General features: G+C 47.7%; 1 protein-coding gene across 2 annotated transcripts in view; it reads right to left on the bottom strand.

Annotated features, from left to right (window-relative positions):
• Positions 1–761: 761 nt before the first annotated feature.
• COPA (COPI coat complex subunit alpha) overlaps positions 762–27897 on the bottom strand; it is a 45737-nt gene continuing 18601 nt past the window's right edge. The window contains exons 8-33 of one of the 2 annotated variants that reach the window (XM_049634691.1): positions 26288–26387; positions 25367–25502; positions 24846–24928; positions 21946–22096; positions 20921–20987; positions 19946–20021; positions 17963–18045; positions 16912–17051; positions 15979–16064; positions 15726–15864; positions 9872–10034; positions 9627–9773; positions 8662–8851; positions 8443–8538; positions 6942–7030; positions 6626–6749; positions 5273–5362; positions 4974–5083; positions 4513–4590; positions 4278–4346; positions 3620–3756; positions 3194–3380; positions 3000–3110; positions 2513–2674; positions 1690–1884; positions 762–1405 (exon numbers count right to left, since the gene is read on the bottom strand). In XM_049634691.1, the coding sequence (XP_049490648.1) occupies positions 1346–1405; positions 1690–1884; positions 2513–2674; positions 3000–3110; positions 3194–3380; positions 3620–3756; positions 4278–4346; positions 4513–4590; positions 4974–5083; positions 5273–5362; positions 6626–6749; positions 6942–7030; positions 8443–8538; positions 8662–8851; positions 9627–9773; positions 9872–10034; positions 15726–15864; positions 15979–16064; positions 16912–17051; positions 17963–18045; positions 19946–20021; positions 20921–20987; positions 21946–22096; positions 24846–24928; positions 25367–25502; positions 26288–26387 (3069 nt within the window). In that variant the 3' untranslated portion in view covers positions 762–1345. Of the gene's footprint in view, positions 1406–1689; positions 1885–2512; positions 2706–2999; positions 3111–3193; positions 3381–3619; positions 3757–4277; positions 4347–4512; positions 4591–4973; positions 5084–5272; positions 5363–6625; positions 6750–6941; positions 7031–8442; positions 8539–8661; positions 8852–9626; positions 9774–9871; positions 10035–15725; positions 15865–15978; positions 16065–16911; positions 17052–17962; positions 18046–19945; positions 20022–20920; positions 20988–21945; positions 22097–24845; positions 24929–25366; positions 25503–26287; positions 26388–27897 lie in introns of those variants that run through there. The other variant, XR_007458885.1, reaches the window with a different exon arrangement.

The raw sequence follows: 27897 nt of genomic DNA, 5'->3' as shown, positions 1-27897 counted from the left end.
GAGAGAGAAACAGAGTGAGAGTGGGGAAGGGACAGAGAGAGGGGGAGACACGGAGTCCAAAGCAGGCTCCGGGCTCTGAGCTATCAGCCCAACGTGGGGTTCGAACCCACAAACCGTGAGATCACGACCTGAGCTGAAGCCGGATGCTTAACCAACTGAGCCACCCAGGCGCCCCTGAAACGGAGTTTAAAATGAAAAGTACAAACTGTAATCAAAAACACAACATGCCAATCTACCCAATGTAGTCTTAGCACACGACAAGCAAAACCCTGTATTGCCAATGTAACCGCTGTAACATGTGTATTACCTGTAAAACGTCTAGAACAGTGAGAAGTACCCGGTAGGTGCTCAGTAAGTACTGGCTATAACTAGCAAAAGGGGAAAGGTTGCTGTCAGTAACGGAACAGGGGAGCTACTTGCTATGTTCTCACAGTTTAATATATCCTATGAAAAAAATGTATTTTTTAAAAAGACAGTGGGTGTTTATTACTTTTGTAATTAAAAAAAAGATATCGGGGTGCCTGGGTGGGTCAGTCCGTTGAGCGTCCAACTTCGGCTCAGGTCACAACCTCACGGTTTGTGGGTTCAAGCCCTGGGTCGGGCTCTGCACTGACAACGTGGAACCTGGAGCCTACTTCAGATTCTCTGTCTCACTCTCTCTACGTAAAAAAAAAAGAAGAAGAAAAAGACACCTGGTTTGGTGGGGCAGCTACATAAAGTAGGAACGTGAGAGTGTCCAGGAAACAAATGGAGCCACAAAATTGTCATAGAAATTTACTTTATTAAGTGTGAGAAACAAACACAAGAACAATGGCTATAAAGAACAAACCAAAGAAAAGTGATGTGCATTCTTGGGAAACCAGTTTCTTCTCAGACTTTTGAGTTCCTGGGCACACACAGGGTACGTGCCTGGGAGTTCACATGCCCAAGGAAAACGGCGTGGGGGGGGATGGCTTAGAGTCTGCTGTGGCTGAGTAAAAGTTACGGCCTTATTTATCACATCCGGCTTCCATCCAAAAGAAAGATACAAAGGTGATGGGGAGGGAAAAGATAAACACTGAAGGAATGCAGTAGGCAAAGTTTCATCACGGAACTTTCATCTGTTCCTTGAGCGATCTAAGCTGGGAAGGAGATCACCACAACTGTAGTCACCTCGACAAGACGACAGAGAGGTCTAGACATTTTGATTAACCATAGAAGAGGAGAAAGGGACATTAAGTTTTAGGGCAGGACAGCTCAATGTCGATAATTTGAAGGGCAGCTGAGGAAGAAAGAAGTTAGGATATAGAGATTGGTTCTCTAGAGGAAAATACGGTGTTTGACCCTGCACGCACCAGAGGGAGCCTCAGCGGAACTGCAGAGGACTGATCCTTAAACCGATGACATCTTTGCCAATCTCTGTCACCTGTGGAAAAGGAAACAGGGAAAAGTTAGAGAATCTGCGAGGGTGCACAGCCCAGAAAGCTTACTCCCTCCACTCCTCAGTGAGTACAGCAGAGTATGTGGTTAAGATCTGTTACTGCTCAGTAAACAGCAGTGGGGAGAAGCTCTAGTTTTCTTTAGTATCACTGTCTCAAGGAGCTAGAGGCAAAAACGGAAGAAAAAAAGAACCAACACGCTTCTTTCTATTTTCTCTTTCTTTCCTCTTCCCTCCAGATCCTGGATGTCTTTCTAGAGGACAGTACTTACTGTAGTGACCTTGCAGACTTGACCCTTGAACTCAGGGGAATAGCAGGCCCCACTGAGTGGACATTTCTCCACTGGCTTCCCACGGTAGATGGGCCGGTAAGACGCAGCACAGATGTCAAAGGGGTTGTGCATGTCGTAGCTGAGCTGGCAGGCGTCTGTGGGGTTCTTCTCACACGCAGACAGAATTTTGCGGGTCTAAGGGAGGGAAGGAGTATTTTATTTAAGAGGACTGAAAGCTGCACGTCACAACTCACCACGGTTCAGTAACTTCCTTGACTCGAGATGCCATTGTACCGAGTGAACGAGTATGTCCTTTCGTACAGGACACACGTGAAGGGGTCACAACAACCACCACTCCTGCTGCATCAGGATCTCCCCTTCTCGGTATCAGTGGTTCCACGGATCTAGACCCACAGTCTTCCACCAAGCCTGGAGATTATCAGAGCCAGGACTCAAAGGGTTAAAACTGGCTTGCACCGCCCAGGAGGAATGCCTTCAGAGACCCCAAGTAACGGGACCTGTGTGCGGAGGTTAGCAGCGGTGGGAATGGGTAGCAGAGCTCAGGGACGGGAAGGCGGAGCTCTTCTAGGTGGCAGGTCACTCTACACCTGTGCCTTGTCTGAAGGAGTTACGAGTTCGCTTTCCAAGAACAAAAGGAAGCACCCTTGCCACTAAGTAAAGAGAAGACGGCATTCGGTTGCCTCCTTCTGTTGAATGTTGTTAATCAGTGCTTTGTTTTTAGAGGCAAAGGCCTTGGCTTCTACTCCCTCCATGTGAGAGCCGGTCTGGTCCCTTTATGCCTGAGGAAGGAGTTCCCATCTACCTGTTGAGCCACCTCTGGCTTGGGCCCAAGTTCCAACAGGCGCCGAGCAAAGGTGGCAGCCGTCTTAAAGTTCTTGAGCTTGAAGAAGAGGTTGAGGGCCGTGCGCAGCACCAGGATCATGTGCACAGGCTGCAGGTTGGAGTGGGTGAAATAGGCTGCCATCTGGTGGACGGAGAGGGGGACACATGCCAGGCTGATGGTACAGCAGACATAGGTCATTTATAGGCTGCGGCCCACGCAGTAAACACAACACAAAGCAAACGAAAACGGGGCTGACTACGAGGCAGAGCGATCTTCTGCCCCCGGGGTGTGAAGGACTAATGGAATGAAGAAGCGGAGAAAAACACACCCTCTCCTCAGGGAAGTAGGCCCAAACTTCTCTTACTCCCCAGACTGAAATGTGGGTTTGGACTTTAAGAATTCAGACCTAATGGAGGCTGAAGGGGCGGACCTCTCTGCACCGTGCAGAGGCCCAGAGAGATCGTACCTCGCAGATGCGCTTCTGCTGTTCCAGAGTCTCTTTGGGCAGCTTCTTTCTTTCTATCTCCATGGACAGGCCCACGATGTACTCACGGCAAATGGTGATAAGCTGCTGGGCCTTGAGAGAGGGGCAAAGCAAGGTCACGGCACAGAGGCAAGACCGTGAGGGTGCCCGGGGCTAGGTGGGCTACCCCCTCCTACCTCCGCAATCTCCTGCTTATTGTCCACGACGAGGAGGGGCACACTGAGTAAAATGGCACGGAATTTTTCCACGGCCTCCTCGAACTTGCCAACTGTGGTGAGCTGGTAGCATAGCTGTAGCCGCTGAATGAGGTCATTGAGCCTCAGGCCCACGGCTGGCACGCCATTCTTCAGCCCCGCATCCTTCCTGGAAGTTTGGAAAAGTAGGAAGAAAAAGGGATAACCCGGAATCCGCTAGACTCAAAGGGGAAACAGGTGGGGGAACTGGACGCGGATGTATAAACCAAACCTCACAGAGTGTCGAGCCCAAGTTCCTTCCTACTAGGAAACCTCCCCTCTGGGACGACCATTAACTGTCCCTCAGGCTATCATCTGAAATATCCACCCCACGTGGAAGACACAGAAGCCAGGAGCAAGGGGCCTTACCAATTGCGATTAGGGTAGCCATACATGGAGGGCAGGCAGGGCAGAGCCTGATAGGTGGTGCGGCCTCGGGCGTAGGTCTGTAGGAACAGTTGCTTGTAGGGACCAAACTGGGTCACCCCCACCTGGTCGTGAAGGAGCTAGAATACAAGAGGAAAGAAATATAAAAATTGGGACCTTGCCACTGCAAAACTAGCTAACCTTGGGCAAGGTACTTAACTTCTCTGTACTTGTTTCCTCATCAGTAAATTATACTTAATTATAGGGCCTACCTCGTTTAGTAATACCTATAAAGCATTCAGGATAGTGCCTGCCACACAGTATGTCAATGTTAGCGGTTGTTGCATTTGTAGTTACTGGAGTTACTGCTGTTGCTATCGTAACATATTGTAACATACCCGCTCCTGAGGGGGCGCTAACTTACTGATGTGAGCCAGAAAGCAGACTATAAATGGGTGGGAGATGGCTGGAAAGATCCACCCGGTAGAAGAAGGCCTTAGGAGGCTACCTTCCCTAGGCAAGACCGGGGTTTCCACGATAAATGCACGCCTCTGCCCTCGTGCATAGGTTAATTTCCATTTGGTTAAGAGGAGTCAACCGTCTCCCTGGGGACCCCGGGCGAGAAACACTCCGCAAGAGCCAACGTTACTCTAAGACTTACCCGCATGGCTGTTTCAAAAGAGCCTGCCAGGATGTGATCGACTGGAAGCTGAGAGTTATTGCACCAGATCTAACAAGAAATAGAAAACCCAAGCCAACTGAAACACAGCCCCTTCTCTTCCCAAAGTACCCTCCCCTGTACCTAGAGCAGAAGAGTAGCCACGTTCTTTACACACGAGTCCAGCAGAGCCAGCTCAGAAACATTCATGCCCGCAGGGTGGCGCTTCCCTGCTCACCTGAGTTGGGCTGGTTCCCTTGGTGGGAGGCACAAAGAACCCGTCGTCAGCACCCCCGGCTGCCCCAGGGGGTACATCCTAAGAGAAAAAACATCAGTCATCCATAAGCTATTCAAGCACTTTGTTCTGATAAGTCTAAACACAGTCCTTGACCTTGCTCCCAGCCTCGACCGGGGAGGAAGGGGCGGGGGGCACTAGTGGGAGAAGACCCTCCAAACAGGGGCAGCTTCACCAGTAACAAAACGATAAACCAAAAGCTCCAATTCGGACGACAAAGCTTGCTGCCTTTTCATAAGCTGCTGTTGCTGCAGCCTGACCGGCTGATGGGAGATAAGCATCAGGTCGGGAGGATCTACACCCCCTCCCTTCTGGGGGCCTCGGGACGGGTGGGGGGCAGTATGGCCACCGGCTTTCACAGGGAGACCCAGAGGGAGCCTCCCCGGGGCGAGAACCCCACACACCAGCTCAGGAGGGAGCTCCAGGTCCTCTTCCACATCCCAGCCGCCTCCTTCTTCCTGTCCCCTGCCAAGAGCGTCATCCCCCAGGCCATCCGTAGCCTCCACAAACCCATCTGTAAGGAAAATCCAGGCTCAAAGCGGATTTGCAGTGACGGAATTTTAGCATGAAGAAAGCCCAAAGCTGGGATCCTTGTCGGTTCCGCGGTCTGGAAGCCTGCAGAACCGCCCCACGGCCCAGCCCCCACCCGTCCCCCCACCCCAGGCCACCCATCCTGCCAGGAGACCCCCAGAAGAACTCTCACCTTCATCCAGCTGCAGCTCCGCATCCTCTCCCCAGCCTTCGGTACCAACGGTGTCAATGTCAATATCAGCAGCCAGGGCTCCTCCCTTGCCTACAGACAGAAGAACACAAAGGAGCTGGTTATAGCCAGGCAAGTCTGAGATCCGGCCTCTTCTGCAAGCAAGCTGCGTCCTTACAAAAGCAGATGCCAAGCCTCTGTCCACTTAGTATTTTTATTATTTACTTCTGTAGTACAGACGCTATGCTACCTTGCAGCAGGTTTCAAAAAGAGAGGAAGTAGAAGAGAGATGGGAACAACCGGCCTTGCTGACACCAAACACCACCCCCTGAACCGTTTTTTACTTAGCAACTCCTGGAGTCTCCTGCCGAGATCTCTAAGTTACTGCCACTCCAGCGTGTGCAGGGCACGGGGACACAGGGTAGGTCAGAGACGGAGGAGAGGGCGGGGCTGGGCACAAAATGCCCTGGGGTCCATCTAGGCTGTCCGCCAGGAAAAATAAGCCAGCAGACATCTCCAAAACAACAGGCGCAGGTAAGGGTGGGAGTGGGGGACGGTGGTAGCACACATCTGCAAACGCCCACGGGACAGAATCTGAGATTGCTGCTTCGGTGCCTTAACACTGTCCCTCACGAATGATGAGATACTGAACAGGACTGACCACACAGACGCTAAAACCTGAGGAAACGCACCCACGTGGTCACAGTGGCTGCCCGAGGCCTGGACTAAGACAGCTCTCTTTTCTCCCCCTATTTTCCAAATTCTAATCATCTCATATACTCTTATTTAATTTTTAAAACATGGGATGTCTAGGTGGCTTAGTCGGTTAAGCTCAGGTCTTGGTCTTGGGGTTGTGAGTTCAAGCCCCACATTGGGTTCCACACTGGGTATGGAGCCTGCCTCTCTCTCTATTTATTAATCCATACATACATCGATCTATTTATTAATACATACATACATATATACATAAACACAGGGCGCCTGGGCGACTCAGTGGGTTAAAAGCATCCGACTCTTGATTTCAGCTCAGGTAACGATCTCACAGTTGCTGAGTTCCAGCCCCAAGTCAGGCTCTGCGCTGATAGCACGGAGCCTGCCTGGGATTCTCTGTCTCCCTCTCTCTCTGCCCTTCCCTTGCATGCTCGCTCTCTCTCTCTCTCTCTCTCTCTCTCTCTCTCTCTCTCTCCGTCCCTCCCTCCCTCAAAAATAAACAAACATTAAAAAAACCAAAAAAACGTACCACAGCTCAGACTGGCGTGTCACTGCTCCAGAGCTGAGGGTGCTCTGGAGGACAGCTCTTCACAACACAAACACACGACAACAAAAACACTATAGGAGGGGGGGGGGGGCACTTACCCTTGCCGGCAATGGAGCCTTCAAAGAAGCCTTTGGATACAGTCAGTAACGGCCAATTGGTATCCAATGGCATGATAGGTGCAGGCGGCTGGAGCAGCTTGGCATTAGGGTCAATGTCTGGGATCTGAAAGGCAGATGGTTAAAAGCAAACAGCTCTCAGGAATCATGTGGGGAAGTTTACAGAGCCTCCTTTGACCTCATTTATTCCTCTGCCTCCCCTGCTAACCAGATGGGAGAGTGACACTTGTGGGTTTAAACTGTCCCCCGACCTCAGAGTTAATTCTGTAATCAGACGCTCACGTAAATAAAAACTTACTGTCTCCTTCTCTGGGTCAAATGTCTCCTTCAGGCTCTCGGCTTCTTCATCTAAGCCATGAGTAGCAGCTGTGAGATAGGCCAGGGACTCTGTAGAGAAAACAGACTTTGTGGTAGAGGGTCCAAGATGTCCCCCGGCGGTCTCTGCCTCCTGGTATTCAAGCCTGTGCACCATCCCCTCCCCTAAACCGTGGAATGGACTTAACTTGCTTCCAACAAACAGGACGTGGCAGAAGCCACGGAATACCACTTCCAAGATTGGGATACAAAGAGCGGGGCCTCCACCTGGATGCCATTGCCTGCTCTGAGGGAAGCCAGCTGCCGTGTCGCAAACTGCCCTATGGAGACGCCTGTGTGGCAGAAGGTTGACATTTCCCAGCCATCAGCCCGCAAGGACCGGAGGACTGCCTGCAGCCATGCAGGGAGCGTGGGAAGGGATCCTCCCCACTTGAGCCGGAGACATCCGCAGTCTTGGCCAACACCCTACCCTGATGCAGACTCCTGACACACAGTGAGCCAGAGGTACCCAGCTAAGCCACGCTGTAAACTGAGGTAACGTGCATTTGTTGCTCTAAGCTGCTCAACTCTAGGGTAATTGGCCACACGGCAGCAAGTGACTGATGTACTCGCTTACCCTTAAGCTCTAGCATCGATGCTGACAAGAACCTGGGAATCGTCCCTGACTCCAATCCTCACATCCCACATCCAGCCCTTCAACAGATCACATTGTTTCCACCCGCGCAAGATATGCGGAGTCTGACCCCTTCACTCCTTAGCACCGTCATCCAAATCACATCTTCCTTGTTTCCTGGCGTATCTCAAATGCTAGCACTGTGCTTGGTACATAGTGGGTTCTCAGAAAATTCCCTTTGAGAATATATAAACAAGTAAATAAGAGGGCACCTGGGTGGCTGTGGCTCAGTCAGCTGAACGTCCGACTCTTGGTTTCAGCTCAGGTCCTGATCTCAGTTCAGGGGTTCAAGCCCCACGCTGGACTCCACACTAACAGCACACAGCCTGCTTGGGATTCTCAATCTCTCCCCCTCTCTCTGCCCTTCCCCACTCGCACGCACGCACGTGCTCTCTCTCTCAAAATCAATAAATAAACTTGAAAAAACACGACTATAACAAATTAAGTGAATGAGTAAAACCTCCAGACTTGAAGTAAAAAAAAAACAAAACAAAACAAAAAACTCTAACAACCTCTAACCAACTATATTTACTAGAGTATCTGCTTCAGGACCTTTTAAAACCTCCTAACCTCCTAGTTCCTCCTGACTATTAACTGTTTTCCTAAGAGTGCTTGGACAGACTGAATATTCTGGCTGTACCTCCCTTTGGCCCTGAAGCATGCCTTCTGAGCATGGTAGGAGCATGCTGTCTGTTCTGGAAAAATGCACAACAAAGGGAAATACCTCACCACTATACGTGGGTAACTCACCACGAAGAGAAAATACTTTCTAAGCCGCAAAGGAGCTGGTGAGTCCCGCATGCTTACTTACTCTGCCCACAGTTCTTCAGGATCCGCACCCGCTCAGACACGTCACCCAGGTAGAGTGCATTCTGATAATGGCCGCTCATGTCCTTTCGGATCTCAGCTGCATCAAGTCAGTAAGACACCAGGTTAGGTCTTCTTTCCGAAGTTCCCTCTCTCCTCCCCTCTACCTGCCTTCACCTTCCCTCAAGGCCCCCACTCCCCACCCTTAGCTTCTGGGGCTCACCAATCTTCATCATCTTGCGAAGTTTCTCCAGGTTGCCAGTGATAAGGTACAAGAAAGAAAGTTTGTCGAAGTTTTTGGTGCGTTGATAACACATTTCCACAATCTGGTGGTTCCCCTGTAGCAAGGCCACTTCTCCCAGCTTTTCCCAGCAGTTCTTGTCATCCAGTGCTTTGGCTGCTTCCAGAGCAATCTAAAGAACCCCCAGGGTCAGAGGTCACAGGTTGGCGGGTACCTTGACTCAAAACCAGGGACCATGGTCGAAGTATCCGCCTCTGCATAAATCTCCCACAGACTCTCTACACTTGCAATCACGCCTACCATTCAGTCTAATTCTACTGAAAATCCTATCCCCAAACAGGATCCCTTTGGCTCCACGGAGAGAAGAATCCCATCGCACATCCTCCTCCTCAGAAATTTACTCTGACAAACAAAATCATCTCCTAGCAGTTGCTGACTCCACGGGGTCAATTCTTGCTTAGCTACCTTATTTTCCACCTGCTAGGTCTAAAGATCTCCGGGGGCTTTAGAAAAGATAAGAAGTAATAAGGGAGTTCAGAACCAGAGAGTCAACGTACCTAAGCCACCTCCCCATTTAAAAATAATGCCTGTACATCTAGGTCCCAATACTTCCTAAGGCCCTGTTCATCTGAGCAGCCAATCGGCAAGTAAAAGGTGAAGGAAATGAGAACTTGCAGAGTCCCTGCCGTGTTGCTCCTACGCTAGAGGCTACTGGATTCAGAGTAACGGACAGTGAGGACGGTAGCATTGCCGTGGCGGAAGCAGAGGCAGCAAGTAGCAGAGACGGGCAAGCCGCAACAGGAAGACAGCTCCATCTGACGACCGGACCACCTCAGACTCCATCCTCCCCGCTGAAGAGGCAAGCCCGGAATATGCCCTCACACCGCAGCCCGCACCCTCTCACGTTCTCTGTGACGACGCGGGGCTCAGGACCCCGTCCCCCTCACCTCGATGTTCCCACACTCCAGTGCCAGGCTAAAGCGAGTTTTCTCGTCCTTGACGAAATGCAAGGCCACCTCAGGGTAGCCCTTCTTCTGGAGGTAAGCGATGATAGACTGGCCAACTAGTTTCGCATTTCTCACCATGTGCAGCACCTAGACGTGTGGGGTGCGGCAGGGCAGGAAGGACACATGACTCGGGGAGAAAGCAGTGCTGCCCTCTCGCACCCCTAGGGGGCCCTCTCGTTTCGTACCTCATCATATTTTCTGTTGATCAGGGCCAGCTTGAACTTGAACTCCGTGGGATCAATGGTGAGCACCCGAGGACGACACTCCCTATCCAGGCAATACACATTGTTGCCCTTCACCCGCGTGACATAGATGGGTAAATCCAGAGTTCGGATGATCCCGTAGTCCCTGCAAACAGGAGTCAGCGGATTCAACCTTCAGCGAGCGAGGGGGAAAATCTAGCCTGGGAGGACATGGAGCAAGCCTAGGACACGACTTTGGATCTTCTCGCTGCTCTTCTGCCAAGTGCCATTTGCACAGCGGTATAGACAGGAAGTGGTTCAAAAGAGAGCAGAGCTAAATGCCACGTTTACTGCTTTTATTCTTCTGTATGATGCGGGAAAAGATAGGGCAGATGGTCTGATCTTTCCTCATAAGCTATTACTCTGGGAGCTAACAGACACGGCTGCAGGAATCAGGCCTGAAAGTTAAATCTTAAGTTCTGACGTACAATCACTGGGCCACTAGGGGCAGCTGAAGTCTCTCCCGGCAGCTACAGGTGGAAGTGGAAGAGAGGGAGATGTGAAGTCTGACACACACGAGAAACGGTAAAAGGCAAAAATAATTTTAAACTGAACGCAAATTAAAAATGTATAATCTAGGGCGTTAAGTGCACATACTGCATTAGAAGAAACGCTGAAAACTAATGAGCTCTATACAAATACATTGGAAAATTAATAAATACAATAAAAATAAGCCAGCAACTCAAAAATTTGTTCCTTTACAAGTTAAACCAGAGTATACTTCGAAAAAAGAAGCCAATCATAAAATTAAGAAATAGAAAAAAGAAACAAAATACGGAAGTTCAAGAAAGGCAAAAGCTAAATAAAATTCATAAACCTCTTATGAGTCATAGAGAAGATGTGGTTTATACTACTTGGCAATGAGAAAGAATGAAATCCTGCCATTTGTAGCAACTTGGATGGAACTGGAGGGTATTATGCTAAGTGAAATAAGTCAGGCAGAGAAAGATAGATATCATATGTTTTCACTCATATGTGGAACCTGAGAAACTTAACAGAAGACCATGGGGGAGGGGAAGGGGAAAAAAAATAGTTACAAACAGAGAGGGAGGGAGGCAAACCGTAAGAGGCTCTTAAATACAGAGAACGAACTGAGGGTTGATGGGGGAGGCAGTGGGAGAGGGAAAAACGGGGGATGGACATCGAGGAGGGCCCTTGTTGGGATGAGCCCTAAGTGTTATATGTAAGCGATGAACCGTGGGAACCTACCCCCAAAACCAAGAGCACATTTTATATACTGTGTGTTAGGCAATGTGACAATAAATTACATATTAAAAAAAAATAAAAAATAAAAAATAAACCTTTTGTGACTCTAATTAAGAAGAAAAGACAAAATGGCCAAAATAGGAATGAAAAAGGGGATATTCTTAGAGCTCCTGCAGGATGAGGGTGGGCGTAAACTTTTTTAAATGAGCAAATTCCAAGAAAAGTAAAATTTACCCAAACTGACTAAAAACAAATAGAAAACCCCGACAGTCCTATAACTGTTACACAAGATAAACTGAAACTGAGTCACAAAAAATCCTCCTATAAAAGAAAGTCCTAGGATGGGGGCTTCACTGGATGACTTCACTGGCAAATTCTACCCAATATTCCAGGAAGAATTAAACCCAATCTTATTACAAACTCACTAAGAGAACAGAAGAAGGTATATTATTTTCCTTATTTTATGAAATTTGCACAACCTCAATACCAAAACCTGGCAAAGACAGAAAGAAAAAGGGAAGTCGTAGACCAATCTCGTTTATATATATACGTGGATGCAAAAACCCAAAACAAAATATTAGCAAACTAAAACTAGCAGTATCAGGAAAGGGTAAAACATCATAACCAAGTTAGATCTGTATCAAGAATACAATGTTGGTCTCGTATTTTTAAAAAATCAATTTAATTCACTACACTAATCAACAAAAGGAGAAAAATCCTAGGACTACCTCAGTATACGCAGTAAAAAAAATTTTATGTAATAAAATTCAGTATTTATCTGAGATACAGGACAGACATCCCTTAATAAGTAGAAGCTATCTCTAAAGAAATCTACAGCAAGCTTAGGTAATGCCAATACACTGAAAGCTTGCCCTTTAAATTGGGACCAAGACGAAAAAGTCTACTTTCATCATGTGTATTCGACACTATGTTGGAGATCCTGGTCAGTGCAGCAAGACAAGGAAAATACAAGAAAGTATAAGTACTGGAAAAGAAGAAACAAACGGTCAATTACCCACAGATGCTATGATTACTTACAAAAATAAGGCAAATTACTAGAAATCAAAGTCTAATAAGATCTCTGAAATCAATTTAGAAACTTAATTATATTTCTAAATATCATCAGAACTTAGAAAGTTAAATTTTTGAATGGATAGTTTCCACTAAATTTTTTTAATGTTTATTTTTTGAGAGAGCGAGCAAGCAAGCGAGCACAAACAGGGAGGGGCAGAGAGAGAGGGAGACACAGAATCTGAAACACGTTCCAGGCTCTGAGCTGTCAGCACAGAGCCCGATGCGGGGCTCGAACTCACGGACTGCGAGATCATGACCTGAGCTGAAGTCAGCCGCTTAACCGACTGAGCCACCCGGGCGCCCCAGAAGGTTAAATTTTAAATGGATAGTTTCCATTAAATTTTTTAATGTTTATTTTTTGAGAGAGCGAGCGAACGAGCGAGCACAAACAGGGGAGGGGCAGAGAGAGAGGGAGACACAGAATCTAAAGCAGGTTCCAGGCTCTGAGCTGTCAGCACAGAGCCTGACACGGGGCTCGAACGCGCGAATCGTGTGAGATCATGACCTAAGCTGAAGTCAGACGCTCAACCGAGTGAGCCACCCAGGCGCCCCATATCCATCCATTTACAAATAGCGCTGAAAACTGCCAAGTGCCTAAAATAATCTAACTAAAGAAATCCAAGATCTCTATGGAGAAAATTCTAAAAACTTTACTGAAAGATGTTCCGGAAGACCTAAATAAATTAAAAAAAAATTTTTTTTTAAGTTTATTTATTTTGAAAGAGAGTGTGTGCAGGAAGGATAGAGAGAGAGGGAGAGAGAGAGAATTCCAAGCAGTCTCCACACTGTCAGTGTGAGGTGCCAGATGCGGGGCTTGACCTCACGAACCCGTGAGATCATGATTTGAGCCAAATTTAAGAGTTGGAGTCCTGCATTGGGCTCTGTGCTGGCAGCATGGAGCGTGCTTGGGATTCTTTCTGTGTCGCTCTCTTTCTCTCAAAATAAATTAAAAAAAAAAAAAAAAAGTGGATGCTTAACCAACTAAGCCACCCCAGTGACCCGATAATTTTTTTTTAGAGGGAGAAGAGTGCTAAGGCAGGGAAGAGGGGCAAAGGGGGAGAGAAATTCTCAAGTAGCCTCCATACTCAGCGTGGAGCCTGATATGGGGCTTGATCTCACGACCCTTGAATCAGTACTGAGCCAAAATCAAAAGTTTGACACAACCAACTGAGCCACCCAGGCGCCCCACAAAAGACCTAAATAAATGAAGAGTTACTACACCATGTTCACAGACCAGGAAATTTAATATTGCGAAGATGTCAATTACGTCCAAAACGATAAACGCCCTCAATGCAATCCCAACTGAAATCACAATAGGGCTTTTTGTTTGTTTTATTTCGCATGGAATTTCACAAGCTGATTCTAAAACTTATACTTTAAGGCAAAAACGTTTTGAAAACTTGCCCTTTCAAGGCAAAATTAATTAGAAAATAGCCTATAACTTAAAAGAAAAATAAAAGTAGGAAAGATCTGAGAATCTGCTCTAGCATGTGGGAAGACCCCTAAAGCACAGACCCCAGAAAACAGGTCCTTGCATTTCTGTAAACATGATTTACGTGTGACAAGGAAGGCACTGCAGAACTAGGGGGAAAGGCTGGTCTGTTCAAATGATGTTGGGACAGCTGAGCCTGAAACTGAGCCCCCTCACAGCCCCTCACACCACACACAAATATCAACTTTAGGAAGATCACAGCCCTAGGTATGAAAAACAAAAGTATAGGGGTGCCTGGGTGGCGCAGGTCATGATCTCATGGTTCATGAGCTCAAGCCCCACCTCGGGCTCTGAGCTGACAGTGTGGAGCCTGCTTCAGATTCTCAATCAATTTCTCTCTCTCTCTCTCTCTCTCTCTCTCTCGCTCTCTCTCTCTCTCTGTTCCTCCCCTACTTGTGTGCTCTCGTGCTCTCTCACAACAAATTAATAAACTTTAAAAAAAAGGGGAAAAGAAAACGAAAAAAAGTATAAAGTTCTTACAACACAATATAAAAGGGGTGTCTGGTATCTGGATGGCTCAGTTGGTTAAGCGTCTAATTCTTGATTTTGGCTTAGGTCATGATCTCATGGTTGTGAGATCAAGCCCCATGCCTGGCTCAGCATGGAGCTCCACACTGAGCCTGCTTAGAATTCTCTCTCCTTCTCTATATGCCCCCCCCCCCCCACTCATGCTCTCTCCACCTCCCGCCCAAGGTAGACAAAAAAACAACAAAAAGTTTCTACAAGAGGATACAAAAGAATGCCTTTATAGCCTTGGAGTCAATAAAGGTTTCTCAAATAAGATACAAAACCCAATATCCACAATAGGTAAGAGTCATAAATTCAACTATATTAACATAACAACATCTATTCATCAAAGGATAGGATATCATGAAAAGAATCAGAAGACAAACTACGCAATGGAAGGAGGCATTAAGATTTGTAACATGTAGCCCAGACAAAGGACTGACGCTCAAATATATGAAAAACTCCTAAAGTAACCAGGATAGATAACCCATTAAACAAAAACAGATAAAAGTCCTGAACAAAATTCACAGAAAAGGGAACCCTGAGGGGTGGTCAACTGAAAAGCTGCTCACTCTCATTAGGAATCAGAGAGTGGCAAAGCTAAATGACAGTGAGATGCCATCGCGGATCCACCATAAAGACAAAAGAAGTCTGACAAAGCCAAGTGTTGGCCAGGATGACAAGCGAGGAAGCTTTGATACGATGCTGATGGCCGTGCAAATCGGTACAGCCACTTTGGAAAGCAGTTTCACATTACCTAGTGAATGTGAAGAGACGCACACTCTACGATCCAGCAATTTGGTTCCGGACACTCCAGAGAAATGTTGTGTGTGTATGCACCAGAACGCAGAGGACACTTTATCACAGTAGCAAAACCCTAGAAATAACTCAAATATCCCTGTAGAGCAGAGCGGATAAACTGTGGTATGTTCACAGAATATTATACAACAACGAAGACAAGTAAATTAGAGCTGTAACGTAGGTATGTACATCTTACAAACAAAACATGGAGCGAAATAAGAGCAAAATAAGCAAAATACGCAAATAACATACTCAGGATGATTTACATGCAGTTCAAACCAGGCAAAATTAAAACATCACTTGAAGACATACTGGGTGGTAAAATTACAAAGAAAAGCTTGGACGAAATTACCATAAAAGTCAGAATAATGTTATCTTTGGGTGGGAAACGGAGGCGGTTGTGATTAACAACCACATGGTGGCAAGAGGCCTCTGGAGGCCAGCACTCTTCTGTTTCCTGACTTGGGTGGCAGGAACGTTCATTATATGACGATTTGCCATTCTCTACGTATATACTCCGCATTTTTCTTTATTCAAGTCATACGTCACGATTTTTTAAAGACTTGAAAAAGAATGTTCAGCTGTGCCCAGCACATATGCGCCAAAGATTTTCCACGAAGAAAAGTTCAAGGAGGACTTCAGTTACATCCCTTGAGACAGGACAGTGATTTTAAGAAGCTACCTTCTCCCACTCTGTGTATCAGAGAATTCACTTACCCAGTGGTGACGGCATATTTGATGTGGTTGCTTGTGGTATAGATAAATACCCCACTCTCATCCCAGGCCCCACTCTTGACGCGAATGTTCTCGTGAATGTTACACAGAGCCTCCAGTTTGCGGTTACAGATCACGATGGCTGTAAGAGGCAAAGGGCATGAGTACTCTGCTGGACAGGGTGAGTGAAGCAGGCTGGCAGGGATGGGAGCGCAGGACTGGTGTCTACATCAGGGTGGGTATAAGGGAGACTCACCATGCTTGGCCAGTAGTGCTACATGGGACATGTCTGCTGACCAGATAACGTATTTCACCTTGGAAATCTTCACAGATGCCAGAGTCCTGGGACAGAGAAAGGCGAACGTGAGTGGACCTGACTCCAAAGTCCCAGGTTACGACCTACATCCTTTTCATCACCAAATTAAACCCTAATTTCTTAAAATAATACCAACTAGGGGCGCGTGGGTGGCTCAGTCGGTTAAGCGTCCAACTTCGGCTCAGGTCACGATCTCATAGTTTGTGAGCTCGAGCCCCCTGTCAGGCTCTGGGCTGACCGCTCAGAGCCTGAAGCCTGCCTGCTTCGGATTCTGTGTGTGTGTGTGTGTGTGTGTGTGTGGGTGGGTGTGTGTGTGTGGGTGTGTGGGTGTGTGTGTGTGTGTCTCTGCCCTTCCCCTGCTCGCCTTTTGTCTCTCTCTCATTCAGAGATAAACGCTAAAAAATATATATTTAAAAAAATAAAAAATAATACCAAATAAACAGTCCCTGTATTGTAGCTGAGTGACGGAAACACTTCGGCTCACACTGTAGGCTCCCCCCGCACCCACCCCCCCAGCCGTCAACTCCCTGTCCCTCAGGGATTTGTGTACGTCTGATCTCACCAGAGGACTATAAGCTCCTTTAAGCACAGGATGCCACTCATCCCTACGTGCCCGTGATTCTAAGTGCCGACAGCATTCTTTGTTCAGGTAAGTGCTCCAAAAACAGATAAATAAGGCCCTCACTGTAACGCTAGTGGGTACGGACAGGATGGACAGTGATCACAGAGGGGAAAAGTGGCAAGAAAGAGTCTCGGAGTTACACACAGAAGTGGTCAAGCCTGAGGCGAACTTCCTGGGGGAAGAGCTCCCACTACAGACGTCCACTCCCATCCACTACATGCCTGTCTGCTTAGGGGCACCTGACATGTTACCGCTTCTGTTGTACGTCAAAGAGCGTGATGGATTCTGCATCTCGGAGCAGGAGGTTTCCTGTGCCAGCATAAAAGATCTCATCGCAGTTGGGCACCTGTACCTTTTTGGTGATCTCATTCTTCAGATTCTTGATCAGAAGCTGAAATAATTATCACAAGTGGGGTTATCGGAAATGTGTGCTCATAAGATGATGACAGCTGACAACACGCCTCAGCAACTGTCCCTTGGTTTCAATAAACCAAGTTAGGGGGCGCCTGGGTGGCACAGTTGGTTAAGCGTCTGACCCTTGATCTCGGCTCAGGTCACGATCTCACAGTTCGTGAGTTCAAGCCTCGCATCAGGCTCTACGCTGAAGGTACGGAGCCTGCTTGGGATTCTGTTTCTCCTTCTCTCTTCCCCTCCCCTGCTTGTGCACGCGCATGCACTCTCTCTCTGTCTCTCAAGATAAATAAACGTTAAATCTACTCTTTCAAAAAAAAAAATAATAATAATAAATAAAATAAACCAAGTTCGGGTGTTTTCTGTCCGGGCCGGTCACCATTTTGGCAGACCACCCTAACCAAGACCCTCTCTGGAGGCCCTGACAGCTTCTGTTTCTTCCCTCAACTGAAATACCCTGAGAAGTCCAACTAACCCCCGAATTCCTCCATCGATCAGAGCGAGAACGGTACTTCTGGGCTGGGGCTTACATATTTTCTTGAGATCTTTGTTTCTCTCGCTCAGGATCACTTCCACTTCAAGTACCAATGAGGGTAGTTAGGATAAAAAAGGAATTACTCCTCACCCAGACCACCGCTTTCAAATTTGACATTTTTGGGCTTCTGTTTTGTCAACAGTGACTTTACCCTTGTTCTCAAACCCAGATCCACAGTGACCATCAAGCCAATCGAGTCAATTTTAAGGCTCTTTGTCTCCCAAGGGGACTGTGGTATCTGCACGATGATCACAGCTCCCCAGGGGAGAGGAGAAAGAGAACATGCTCTTTCTTCATGCAATACACCACTGCCCCCACACTTCCCAAATCAGTTTCCCCTTTCTGCCCTAACTCACCGAATGCATCCGATCCAGGACAGCAAACCGGTTTCGAGCAACCCAAACGGCCGTCAGGCCTGAGGATCGTTTCCCTTCGGGAGCTGAGAACAAAACCAAAGGGTGGGAAGCGTGTGGCGAGCCACTGGCAGGTGACGAGCCACTGGCAGGTGACGGAGTCGGCGCCACGGAGCTGCCCGTCTTGCTGGCTGCCACGCCCGCTTTGCCGGTTCAGCTGCTTCCTGACTAATTCAGCTGTAACCGGAGGCTATCGTCAGTGACTTTTCCCCACCAGTCCTCTCCAAACTCCAACCTGCACCCTGCCAAGCCTCTTCTCTCCAGGCCAAGTGGCTGCCTGTCAGCCAACACCGGGTACTGGCACAGGGACCGCCCATCTTGGGAGACAGCACACTCCATCGAGCTAACGAGCGGGGCCTCGCTGGCCAAGCTGTGGCGCGGCAAGCAGCCTGTCAGTGTCCAGGACCTCCTATCTCAACAAGCTGGAGTGGAGACAGAGCCCCCTCCCCAGGACGCAGCTGCTCTGCTGCTTTTAACATGCAAATGCAGACCCCCGGTAGAGCAGGGTGGGGCAGAGCGCTCCCAACTGAATCTTGACAGGCAGATGAGCTCGGTGCCGGGCAGTATTTAGCACCAAGCCTTGCTCCATAAATGTCACTCACTCGCATCACCCTGAAGAAAGTTACGAAATGTTCCTCGGTTCCCAAACACCTCACTGGCTGACTACGACTCCGAATGGGCACTCCACCCTCGGGGAAACTTCAAGGGTCGTGCGCAGAAGGATGCGTCGAAACACCCATATGCGAGCCCATCGGCGGCGAAGTGGACAAAACGTGCTGGCCAGCCTCGCTTTGTGCCCCTCTGGCACCTGTGGTGACAGGCAATTCTAATCATGACCGACACCCCCGTTTTCCAGGGGCTGGGGAGCCACATTATTCAAGCTTTTGGTCTTTCTCTTCCTCTCTGCTGCCTAGCACCCGGCTGCACCTTTCCACCTTTGCCAATTATTACCTCCTTTGAAAAATGGAGAAGATAAAACCTAAGTGGTAACAAAGCAAAACTAAGAAATAATCGTGAATGCGTGGGGAAAAAGAACAAGGAGGTGGGTAGGGAGGGGCACAATCACAATTTGATCAGAAATGGCTCAACTGTTTAACTTATAGGGGAGACTGGTTATGGATACCAAAGACACACAAGTTCCCTGTCCTTTCACCAAGACCACGCTTTCAAAAAAGAGTGAACCGTATTAGCAAACAATCATGACGCGGTGAGTGGCACCTGCAAAAGGGCCAGAGCTGGCAAAATTACTTCTCGCAATCTGCTCACGGAGTCTAAAATATCATAGAAGTGTGCCAGTAAGGTGAGGACCCAAGAAAGCCTCTATAAAGCAACGGGAGGAAGTGGACTGAAAAGAGCCTAAGTGAGACACCTCCATTCTGGAAGGCTGTCGGCAAATCCTAACAGGAAGGACAGCGACAAGGGCTGGCGGTGATGGACGAGGTAGACAGGGGTCTCAGCTGGATCCTGGGATCCCTGGCGGGGTGTGGGGCTGTTAGCAGCCTCATTTCTTTGACATGCAAAGGAAGCAAATCGGATCTGGATGTGGATGGGAGAGCATAAATCCCCAGTCCCAGGATGAGACATTGCAAGATTGGAACCACATTCTTAAATAAATGAAACTACCAGGGTGAAAGTCATATCGGCTGACAATAAACTAGGATAACATGCTGTGCTGAAAGGGAAAATGGAGAGTTTCTAATAACCAAATTATAAAATATATATATCTAGCTGGAGTAATAAAATGGAGGAGGAACATGAATATTTCACACCATGGTCGCCTCTGATGCAACTGTCAGCAGCACCTGCCAACAGACACGAGTGATGTGACCGTGGCCTGGGGGGGGGAACGTGAAAAACTCGAAGAGGCGCGACAGCGCAGCGGAGGAGAGCTGTGCGCAAAGCCGGGCAGACACAGGGGGCGCCTACCGTCGGGATTCTGGGAATCCGCGTCCTTGGGGATGGTGTACAGGTCATAGGTGCTATTCTCCAAGTTGCTGGCTCTCTGTAGAGGAAACAGGAATCAGATGGTGACAGGAACCCAAGACGGCAGTTTATTCTGACAGAGGAAACCGCGCCGTCACACGATGATCTGTAGCCATCCCTTTCTCACCTGTCACCCACAGGGACAGGGGGACGTGTCTACAGCTAGCAGTTCTCAGACTCGTCTCCAAAGAACTCGGAATTCGTGTCACTTCATATTTTTTGTATCCTCCAAAGGTTTATGCAGGTATTATTTGAAAGGCAGCAAGGACTGCTCTTGACTCCACACGTTAATAAACTAAATCCCCAGTATTCTGGTGCTCTATCTAAGTATACTCATCAGCTTAAAAGTTTGTTCAAGGGGAAAAAAAAATCAAAGACGACAGTAAACACAACTCCCGGGGAAAAAATGCTAAGACTCTTAGATACTGAACAAAGAACGGGATCAGACACACTAGAAGTCATACGGGGAAAGACAAGTTTTCGTTCTTTTTAACTTGGCAAACAGGGCACTCAAACTAGAACGTCATTCCTCTCTTTCCCCCAAATTCCACGGCAAGAAGTACGGGGGCTACTTGCTGACCCTGAAGGCAACTTCACTGAAAGGCACCCCTCCTCCAGGTCAGCTCTTCTATTTTTGCCCCCGTGAAGGAATCAAGACAAGCGTTCTCGAGTCGGGTCATTCATCTTGAGGCTGCGTTACGTGTAGAAATTGCCAGCCTTAGTGAAGATGTAAGTTCACAAACCCCTAACATGCTTATGGTAACTGGAGCTGACCCGGTTTGAGGCTGCTTACTGTGTTAGCTCTCTCAAAATGACCACTACAGAGCTTCTACACGGCCACTACGGTTTTCCTAAGGGCATGAGAAAGAGACCTACGGAAAACGGGAAGATCCTAGGAGGACAGCAGGGGTCACATACCGTACACAACAGGACTGCATTTTCTGCTGGATTGTACGACATATTGAACACCGGGAACTTGGAACCACTAGGGATGTACATGGAAAAAGAGAAAATGAGGAAGGGGAGTAAGGACGGAAGGAAGAAAGGCATGACTCCCACACCTCCTACTTACCCAATCTTTACACATATAACTCGTCACTTTCATAATCAGGAATAAAAATAAACATTCCATCTACTCTCTTCCTTCTTTCAAGGCTAGGACTCCCCTAGCTCAGCTTTGACAAACAGTTTAAAAAAGGCAAACCCTGGTACAGGTCCGATTTTTCAACGGAACGTAGGGTCAGCACTCGCTGCAGTGAGCGGGACTGGGTCTTCTTGGGGACAAATTCCTACACATAACTGCAGGGGACACCACAGAGCAACGTGATGGGCTCCGTCTCTGGCTAATTTGTCCCGTCCCTTGGAGTGTTCACATAAACCCATCTTTTTATTGTAGTAATGCTGGAGGGTGGTTATCAAAGCCTCGTGCCAGAGCCTGCCACCATCAATGTTTCAGCATGCTGATGCAGCTGGCCCTCCGAAAGGCCAGTTTTTTTGCCAGACATCCCAGAGCTGATCACATCTTCAGAGTGAAGAGCTTCCAGAGACGTATATTCTAGTTTAGAGTTGTATGCGTTTTGCTGGAAAGCAAAGCAAAGTCCCAGAAATGCCAAACACAGGCAAAAAGGCCTGTCACCAAGTCGGGCCACTCTACCAGGAAACTTTCTCTGGTTCGCAAGAAACCCGGCCGACTGTGGCAGTAGTGATGTCCTGTGCACAGGCTCACTAGCATTCTAATCAGAGAAACTGCCCTTCTCTTCATGGCCTCCTCCTTGCCCACCATGCTCCTGGGGTTTAAACTGAGCAGCTTCCCCAGTGGAGACTCGATCTGCGACAGGAGAGGAGACCCAAAATGTCATCAAAAGAACAGAATTCTATTTGTGGGTATCGCAGCGTTGGTGACAGATCAGAGGGTCCGGCGGGAGGAAACGTGTCTGATTTACCTCCGCAGCTGCATCACCGCTACGTCTTTGGAGCTGTTGAAATCCAACTGACGTAAGAATCGGTCCTTGACGTAATGTAGCATATTGCCGTGAACAGCGTAGGCTGGCCTTTCCCGTTCCAGTTTAAACACAATCATGCCACCATCATGGCCTGGGGCACAGGGAGGAGAGAGGAAAGAATTAGCTGAAGGCAAGAAAGCAAGCTGAAAACAGGAGATACACGAGGATGAGGATTATATATGTGCTAAAAACAAAGGTACCTAAATGTGTCCTTTATTTGTCTACATTCCCACAGTTGTTAGAAGCTTCCCTCAAATCAATTTCTGTGAATCCTTTTCTAATACTCTACCTAACACTGGCACATTTACACACACCCTCCTCTGTGTTCTCCTAACACCTTGTACAAAGTTCCATCACACTGAAAGTAAACAGACAGGATTACATCAAACTAAAAGGCTTCTGCACAGTGATGGAAATCATCAAGATGCAAGAGCAACCAACCTGCTGAATGAATGGGAGAAAATATTTGCAAACCAAATATCCAATAAAGGGTTAATGTCCAAAATATAAAAAGAACACAACTCAATATAAAGAAAGAAAACCACACGCAAACAACCCAATTCGAAAATAGGCAGAGGACTTGAATAGACATTTCTCCAAAGACCTACAGATGGCCAGCAGGCATATGAAAAGGCGTTCAACGTCTCTAATCACCAGGGAAATGCAAATCAAAACCACAATGAGACATCGGCTCATACCTGTCAGAGTGGCTAGTATTAAAAAGACAAGAAATAACGGTGCTGGCGAGGATGTGGAGAAAAGAGAACCCTTGCGCGCTGCTGGTGGGAATGTAAATCGGTGCAGCCACCGTGGAAAACAGTATGGAGGTTCCTCAAAAATTAAAAATAGAACTACCATATGATCCAGCAATTCCATTACTGAGTACCTACCTGAAGAAAACAACAGAACACCAATTTGGAGAGATACATGCCTCTCCATGTTCACTGCGACATTATCTACAGCAGCCAAGATATGGAGGAAGCAACCTAGGTGTCCCAGGGCTGGTAAATGGATAAAGAAGATGTGGTGCGCGCGCGCGCGCACGCACACATACACACACACACGCCTATTACTCGACCGTAGAGAATGAAATCCTGCCACTTGCAATGACATGGATGGACCTAAAGGAATTAGGCTAAGTGAAGTGAGTCAGAACGACTAATGTTAAGATTTCACTTCTATGTGAAATCTAAAAAAAGAATACATGAGGGGCGCCTGGGTGGCGCAGTCGGTTAAGCGTCCGACTTCAGCCAGGTCACGATCTCGCGGTCCGTGAGTTCGAGCCCCGCGTCAGGCTCTGGGCTGATGGCTCGGAGCCTGGAGCCTGTTTCCGATTCTGTGTCTCCCTCTCTCTCTGCCCCTCCCCCGTTCATGCTCTGTCTCTCTCTGTCCCAACAATAAATAAAAAACGTTGAAAAAAAAAAATTTTTAAAAAAAGAATACATGAACAACAACAACAAAACAGAAACAGACTCCTAGGTACAGAAAACAAACTGGTAGTTACCAGAGGCTGGAGGTGGTAGAGAGTGACCAAAATAGGTAAAGGGGATTGAGAGGTATAAATATCCAGGTATAAAATAAGTAAGTCCCTAAGGATGTGACGCACAGCTTAAGGAATATAGTCCATGATACTGTAGTAACTTCACGTGGTGAGAGACGGTAACTAGACTTAATCATGGGGATTCTCTGGTAATATATAAAAATATCGAATCACTACCACGTAAACCCGGACCTAACAGGCTATATATACGTCGATTATGCTTTGATTCAAAACACAAAGGAGCCCCTAGCATCGCACTTAGCATCCTGCACTGTAATGAAGTCCACCAGCTCTGCTATCCCATGAGCTCTGGAAGACGGGAATCATGGTAATTTCCAAGCATCCCCAGTCCCTAGCAAACAGCAAGGACATACAGGTTTCTGCTGAATGGGGATACTAGTTTAAAAAGCCTTTCTTTTCTTTTTTTAACGTTCTCCTTTTCCCTACTAGCATCATCCATCTCTCAGAGAGACCGTCCACCTCTGTCGGCTCTCCACGCGTAAATCAGATCATTCGCTTCCCTCCCCAGCCGCTTCCGATGACCTTCCGCCCGCCCGTTCAGAATAAAATCCTCAGTCCAACCCCGCCTTGCCTGCAAGGCGGAGCACAGCTGGGCCTGCTCTTCCTCCCGGACTACTGGGCCCCTACTCACCGCGCTCCCACTGGCCTCTCCGCCGTCTCACGCGCGCTCACCGCCCCCCTCAGACCCCCGGCCCCGCAGCCCCGCGCCCCCCTCACACACACTCGGAGTCTCGCGCGGCCCCGCCCGCCCGGGCCTGCCACCTCCTCACTTTCCTGAACGCCGGTCCCCCTCCACGCTCCTTTGGCTGAATGATTCTTCAAAGCCTCCTCTGCGTGTTCATTGCCTTACGGTCCCTCTCCCCTCGCCACAAATAACATTCCATAGAGTCAGGGACGCGGCCTCGGGCACCGCCCCACCGGCAGCACCCAGACCGGGGCCCGGCGCTCAGGGCGCATCCGCTACCCGCGTGACTGCCGCTCAGCCACAGGCGCCGCAGCCGGAGAACGCTGAGTGTCCACCATGAGCCTCCTGACTTGTCAAAGAGGATGGGCTTTATTGCCCAGCGGACCCGGGTGGAGACAGAACACTACACGAAGGGTCCTCCAGGACGGTAAGGGGGACAGACGGACAAGGGCTTCGGCCGTGTGGCTCTGAGAATCCCATATCCCCTTCTCATCCTACTCTGTGTCCACCGGAGTCAGAGCTAACAGAGCATCATGCTCAAGTCTTACAAACTCTGAGCTTCAACGAGGAAAAAAGAGAAGAAATGACCCTTACCTGCCGCAAAGAGGTTCAGGTTGGGGTGGGCGGCCAGGACCCAGAAACGATCGTGGTCCCTGCGGAAGGTCTGAACCCCAGTCCTAGGAAAGCAACAGGTAAGCAAAAAAAAAATACTAATTTCTGAGACATCTTCAGCCTATCACATACAAGAGCAGTGAGTGGAAGTCAGCAAAACCTCACTGGTCCTATTATTTTGAATTTCAATTTCTTCTTATTCATCACGATTTCCCGTTATGCTACCTTCATTGCATATTTCTTACATCTCTAGCTACAGAAGAACACGCTTAAATTTGGAGGAGAAAAGAATGCGCGTGGAGATTGTATTTGATGGGCAATCTGTAAATGCTGGCTGATCTCCAGGCCCCCTCGAGCTTTCCTAACACCGGATCTGACCTCTCCATATGCTGAAGATGGTTAAGAGGCACACAGAAGCAGTCTAATCTAACTGGCAGGAGACAGAACGAGACAGAGGAGGGCCTTCCCCTCAGCTGTGGTCAACACCATCGTAACCCCCTTACCTCTTGGACATATCCCAGACGCGGATGCTCTTGTCCTCAGAATTGCTGAGGATCAGCTCTTGGCGAGGGTGGAAGACGGCACAAGACACGTTGTTGTAATGACCGCGACAGGTGTCAACCTCCCACGCCTTTGACTCTAAAGGACCAAAAAGAATTAGATGATCTCTCACAACTCCCTACTGCTACAAGTTTAGGATTTAAAATGATGGCATCTCAGTTGGTTGAGGGTCTGACTCTTGATTTTGGGTCAGGTCATGATCCCAGGGTCATGAGATGGAGTATCAGGCTTCTCGCTGAGCACGGAACCTGCTTAAGATGCTCTCTCTCCCTCTCTCTCTGCCCCCTCCCCCACTCGCGTGTCCTAAGATAAAAAATTTAAAAATTAATAAAATAAAATTATGGCATCTCTAACCAAATGCTAGGTATACTTCAAAACGTTAAATCAGCAACTTCTTTCTAAAATGGCAATTTTCTCCATTTAAGCCTCTGAATCTCTACGCGTTTGTTCTTCCATTCTGACCCTCCTATCAATAATAGCACCTCTTCTCCATCATTCTTTATCCTCTTACCCTGTTTTACTCGTCACTAGCTGTCGTGATTGAATAAATATACAAATTCCATATGCTTTAGTCACCTTTGTATCTTCAGAGCCTTGAACAGTGACTACTACCAAGCAGGTACTCAACCAATAAATATTTTTTGAAAGAATAAATTCTTCCACTTAACTGTGTTCTGACTCCCCAAATCAGGATGCCTCAAAAACAGGAAAATAGAGGATGCGGCAATTTTTGTGCTCCTAGGATTAGCACAACCATCTAAGGTAGGAAAACGAGTCGTGAAGTCCGGACGACCTGGCTACGTCACCTTGCTGGCCAGCAGTCCATTTTTTGGACACAGTGATACTGTCACTGGTTTACTCACCATTCATGCGCCAGATTTTCACCTGGCGGTCATCTGCCCCAGATACAATAAGGGGCATAGTGGGGTGGAAGGCAGCCCAGTTTACTCCGCGATCATGACCCTGCGGAAAACAAGAAGTGGTTCTTCTAAAATGCCTTTATAACTATTACTCACAGCAAACTGAAGGGCCACGCTGGTGGTTATAAAAGATGTCTCTGACTTCTACTCTTCCTGTGAAAAGACGTGAGGGGTGATGCTATTCTAAGGTATGAACACGAGAGCCACCGTGTCAACCCATCCAATATTACATCCAAGTTCTCATGGCAACTCCCAGATCTTTCCACTCCCAAGTTCAGCTTCATTTGCATTTGGGATATACTGCCTTGTTTTATCTACTTACATATTATTTCCCCAACTCATTATTAACATCTCAAGAACAAAGACCAATTTTATAACTTACTGAGGAAATGTGGCTGGGAAACTCTCAGCTGAGTCCCCATATCCTTTTAGGAAACGTGCAAGGTCAAAACTATTTTCATAATAATGTTAAGACATGATTTGCCTTTTTCACTCTTACTCTCTCACGAGAGTAGAGTTTTCCAGAGGGCTACGGTGATGTGGTGATGTCACTGTTTTCACAGCTAATGGAATGTGTGCTTTTATATTTCGTGTTTTAAAAAAATGAAAACAAATTTTTAAAAAAGGTTTTGTTTTTTTTTAATTTTAGAAATAGAGACAGAGACAGAGACAGAGACAGACAGAGAGAGAGAGAGAGAGAGAGAGAGAGAGAGAGAATCTTAAGCAGGCTCCACACTCAGTGCAGAGCCTGACACAGGGCTTGATCCCACGACCCTAGGATCATGACCTGAGCCGAAGTCAAGAGTTGGACTCAACCAACTGGGTCTCCCATCCCCCCCCCCCGAAGATAAAAAGTTCTTGGTTTTAATTTCACATATGGTAAAAACTCAAAGATATAATAAACCACATGAACAACTCTTTGGGGTCCTCGGTAAGTTTTAAGAGTATAAAGAGGTTCTCAGACCACAAAGTTTAAGGATTGCTGCTTTTAAGGTATCTTGCACTTTATTTATATAGTTATATTCTGTACCATGGCAAGATCATAGAAAAGGCAATTTCAAATTGGCAGTGTTTTTGAGAGACTTCATGCTGTGGTTAAAATCCCCTGGGTTTTGGAGTCCGACCCAAGTTCAAATCCTACTTCTTCCATTTACTAGACACATTTGGATTTTGGTAAACTGCTCAATTTCTCTAAATCTCCATTTTTTTTTTTCATCTGTAAAATGAGGTTGATAATATCTATTTCACTGGACAGCTGACAGGATTAAATTGAGTATTTTTAAAAATCTAGTTTCTTTAATACTCTTCTATTTTCTACCATGCACACAAATGACTTACACCTGGCTGGTCCTCAACGAGTACATCTCCCCTCCCAACGGCCCCACTTTTACCAGAGGCCTGAGAATGGGCTCTGCTGCGGGATGGTGACAGCATCTATGCCGGCCTTCTCCCTCTCTCCCCACCGGGTTTAGCAGGTGATGTGACCCTCCCTTAGGTGGCACAGAAGCTTCACGTCTCCCGGCTCACGGACTATTCTATTTCCAGGGCCTCAG

The sequence above is a fragment of the Panthera uncia genome, chromosome F1, assembly GCF_023721935.1.
Source record: "Panthera uncia isolate 11264 chromosome F1, Puncia_PCG_1.0, whole genome shotgun sequence".
Taxonomy (NCBI): domain Eukaryota; kingdom Metazoa; phylum Chordata; class Mammalia; order Carnivora; family Felidae; genus Panthera; species Panthera uncia.
This window is presented reverse-complemented; position numbering and strand designations above follow the sequence as displayed.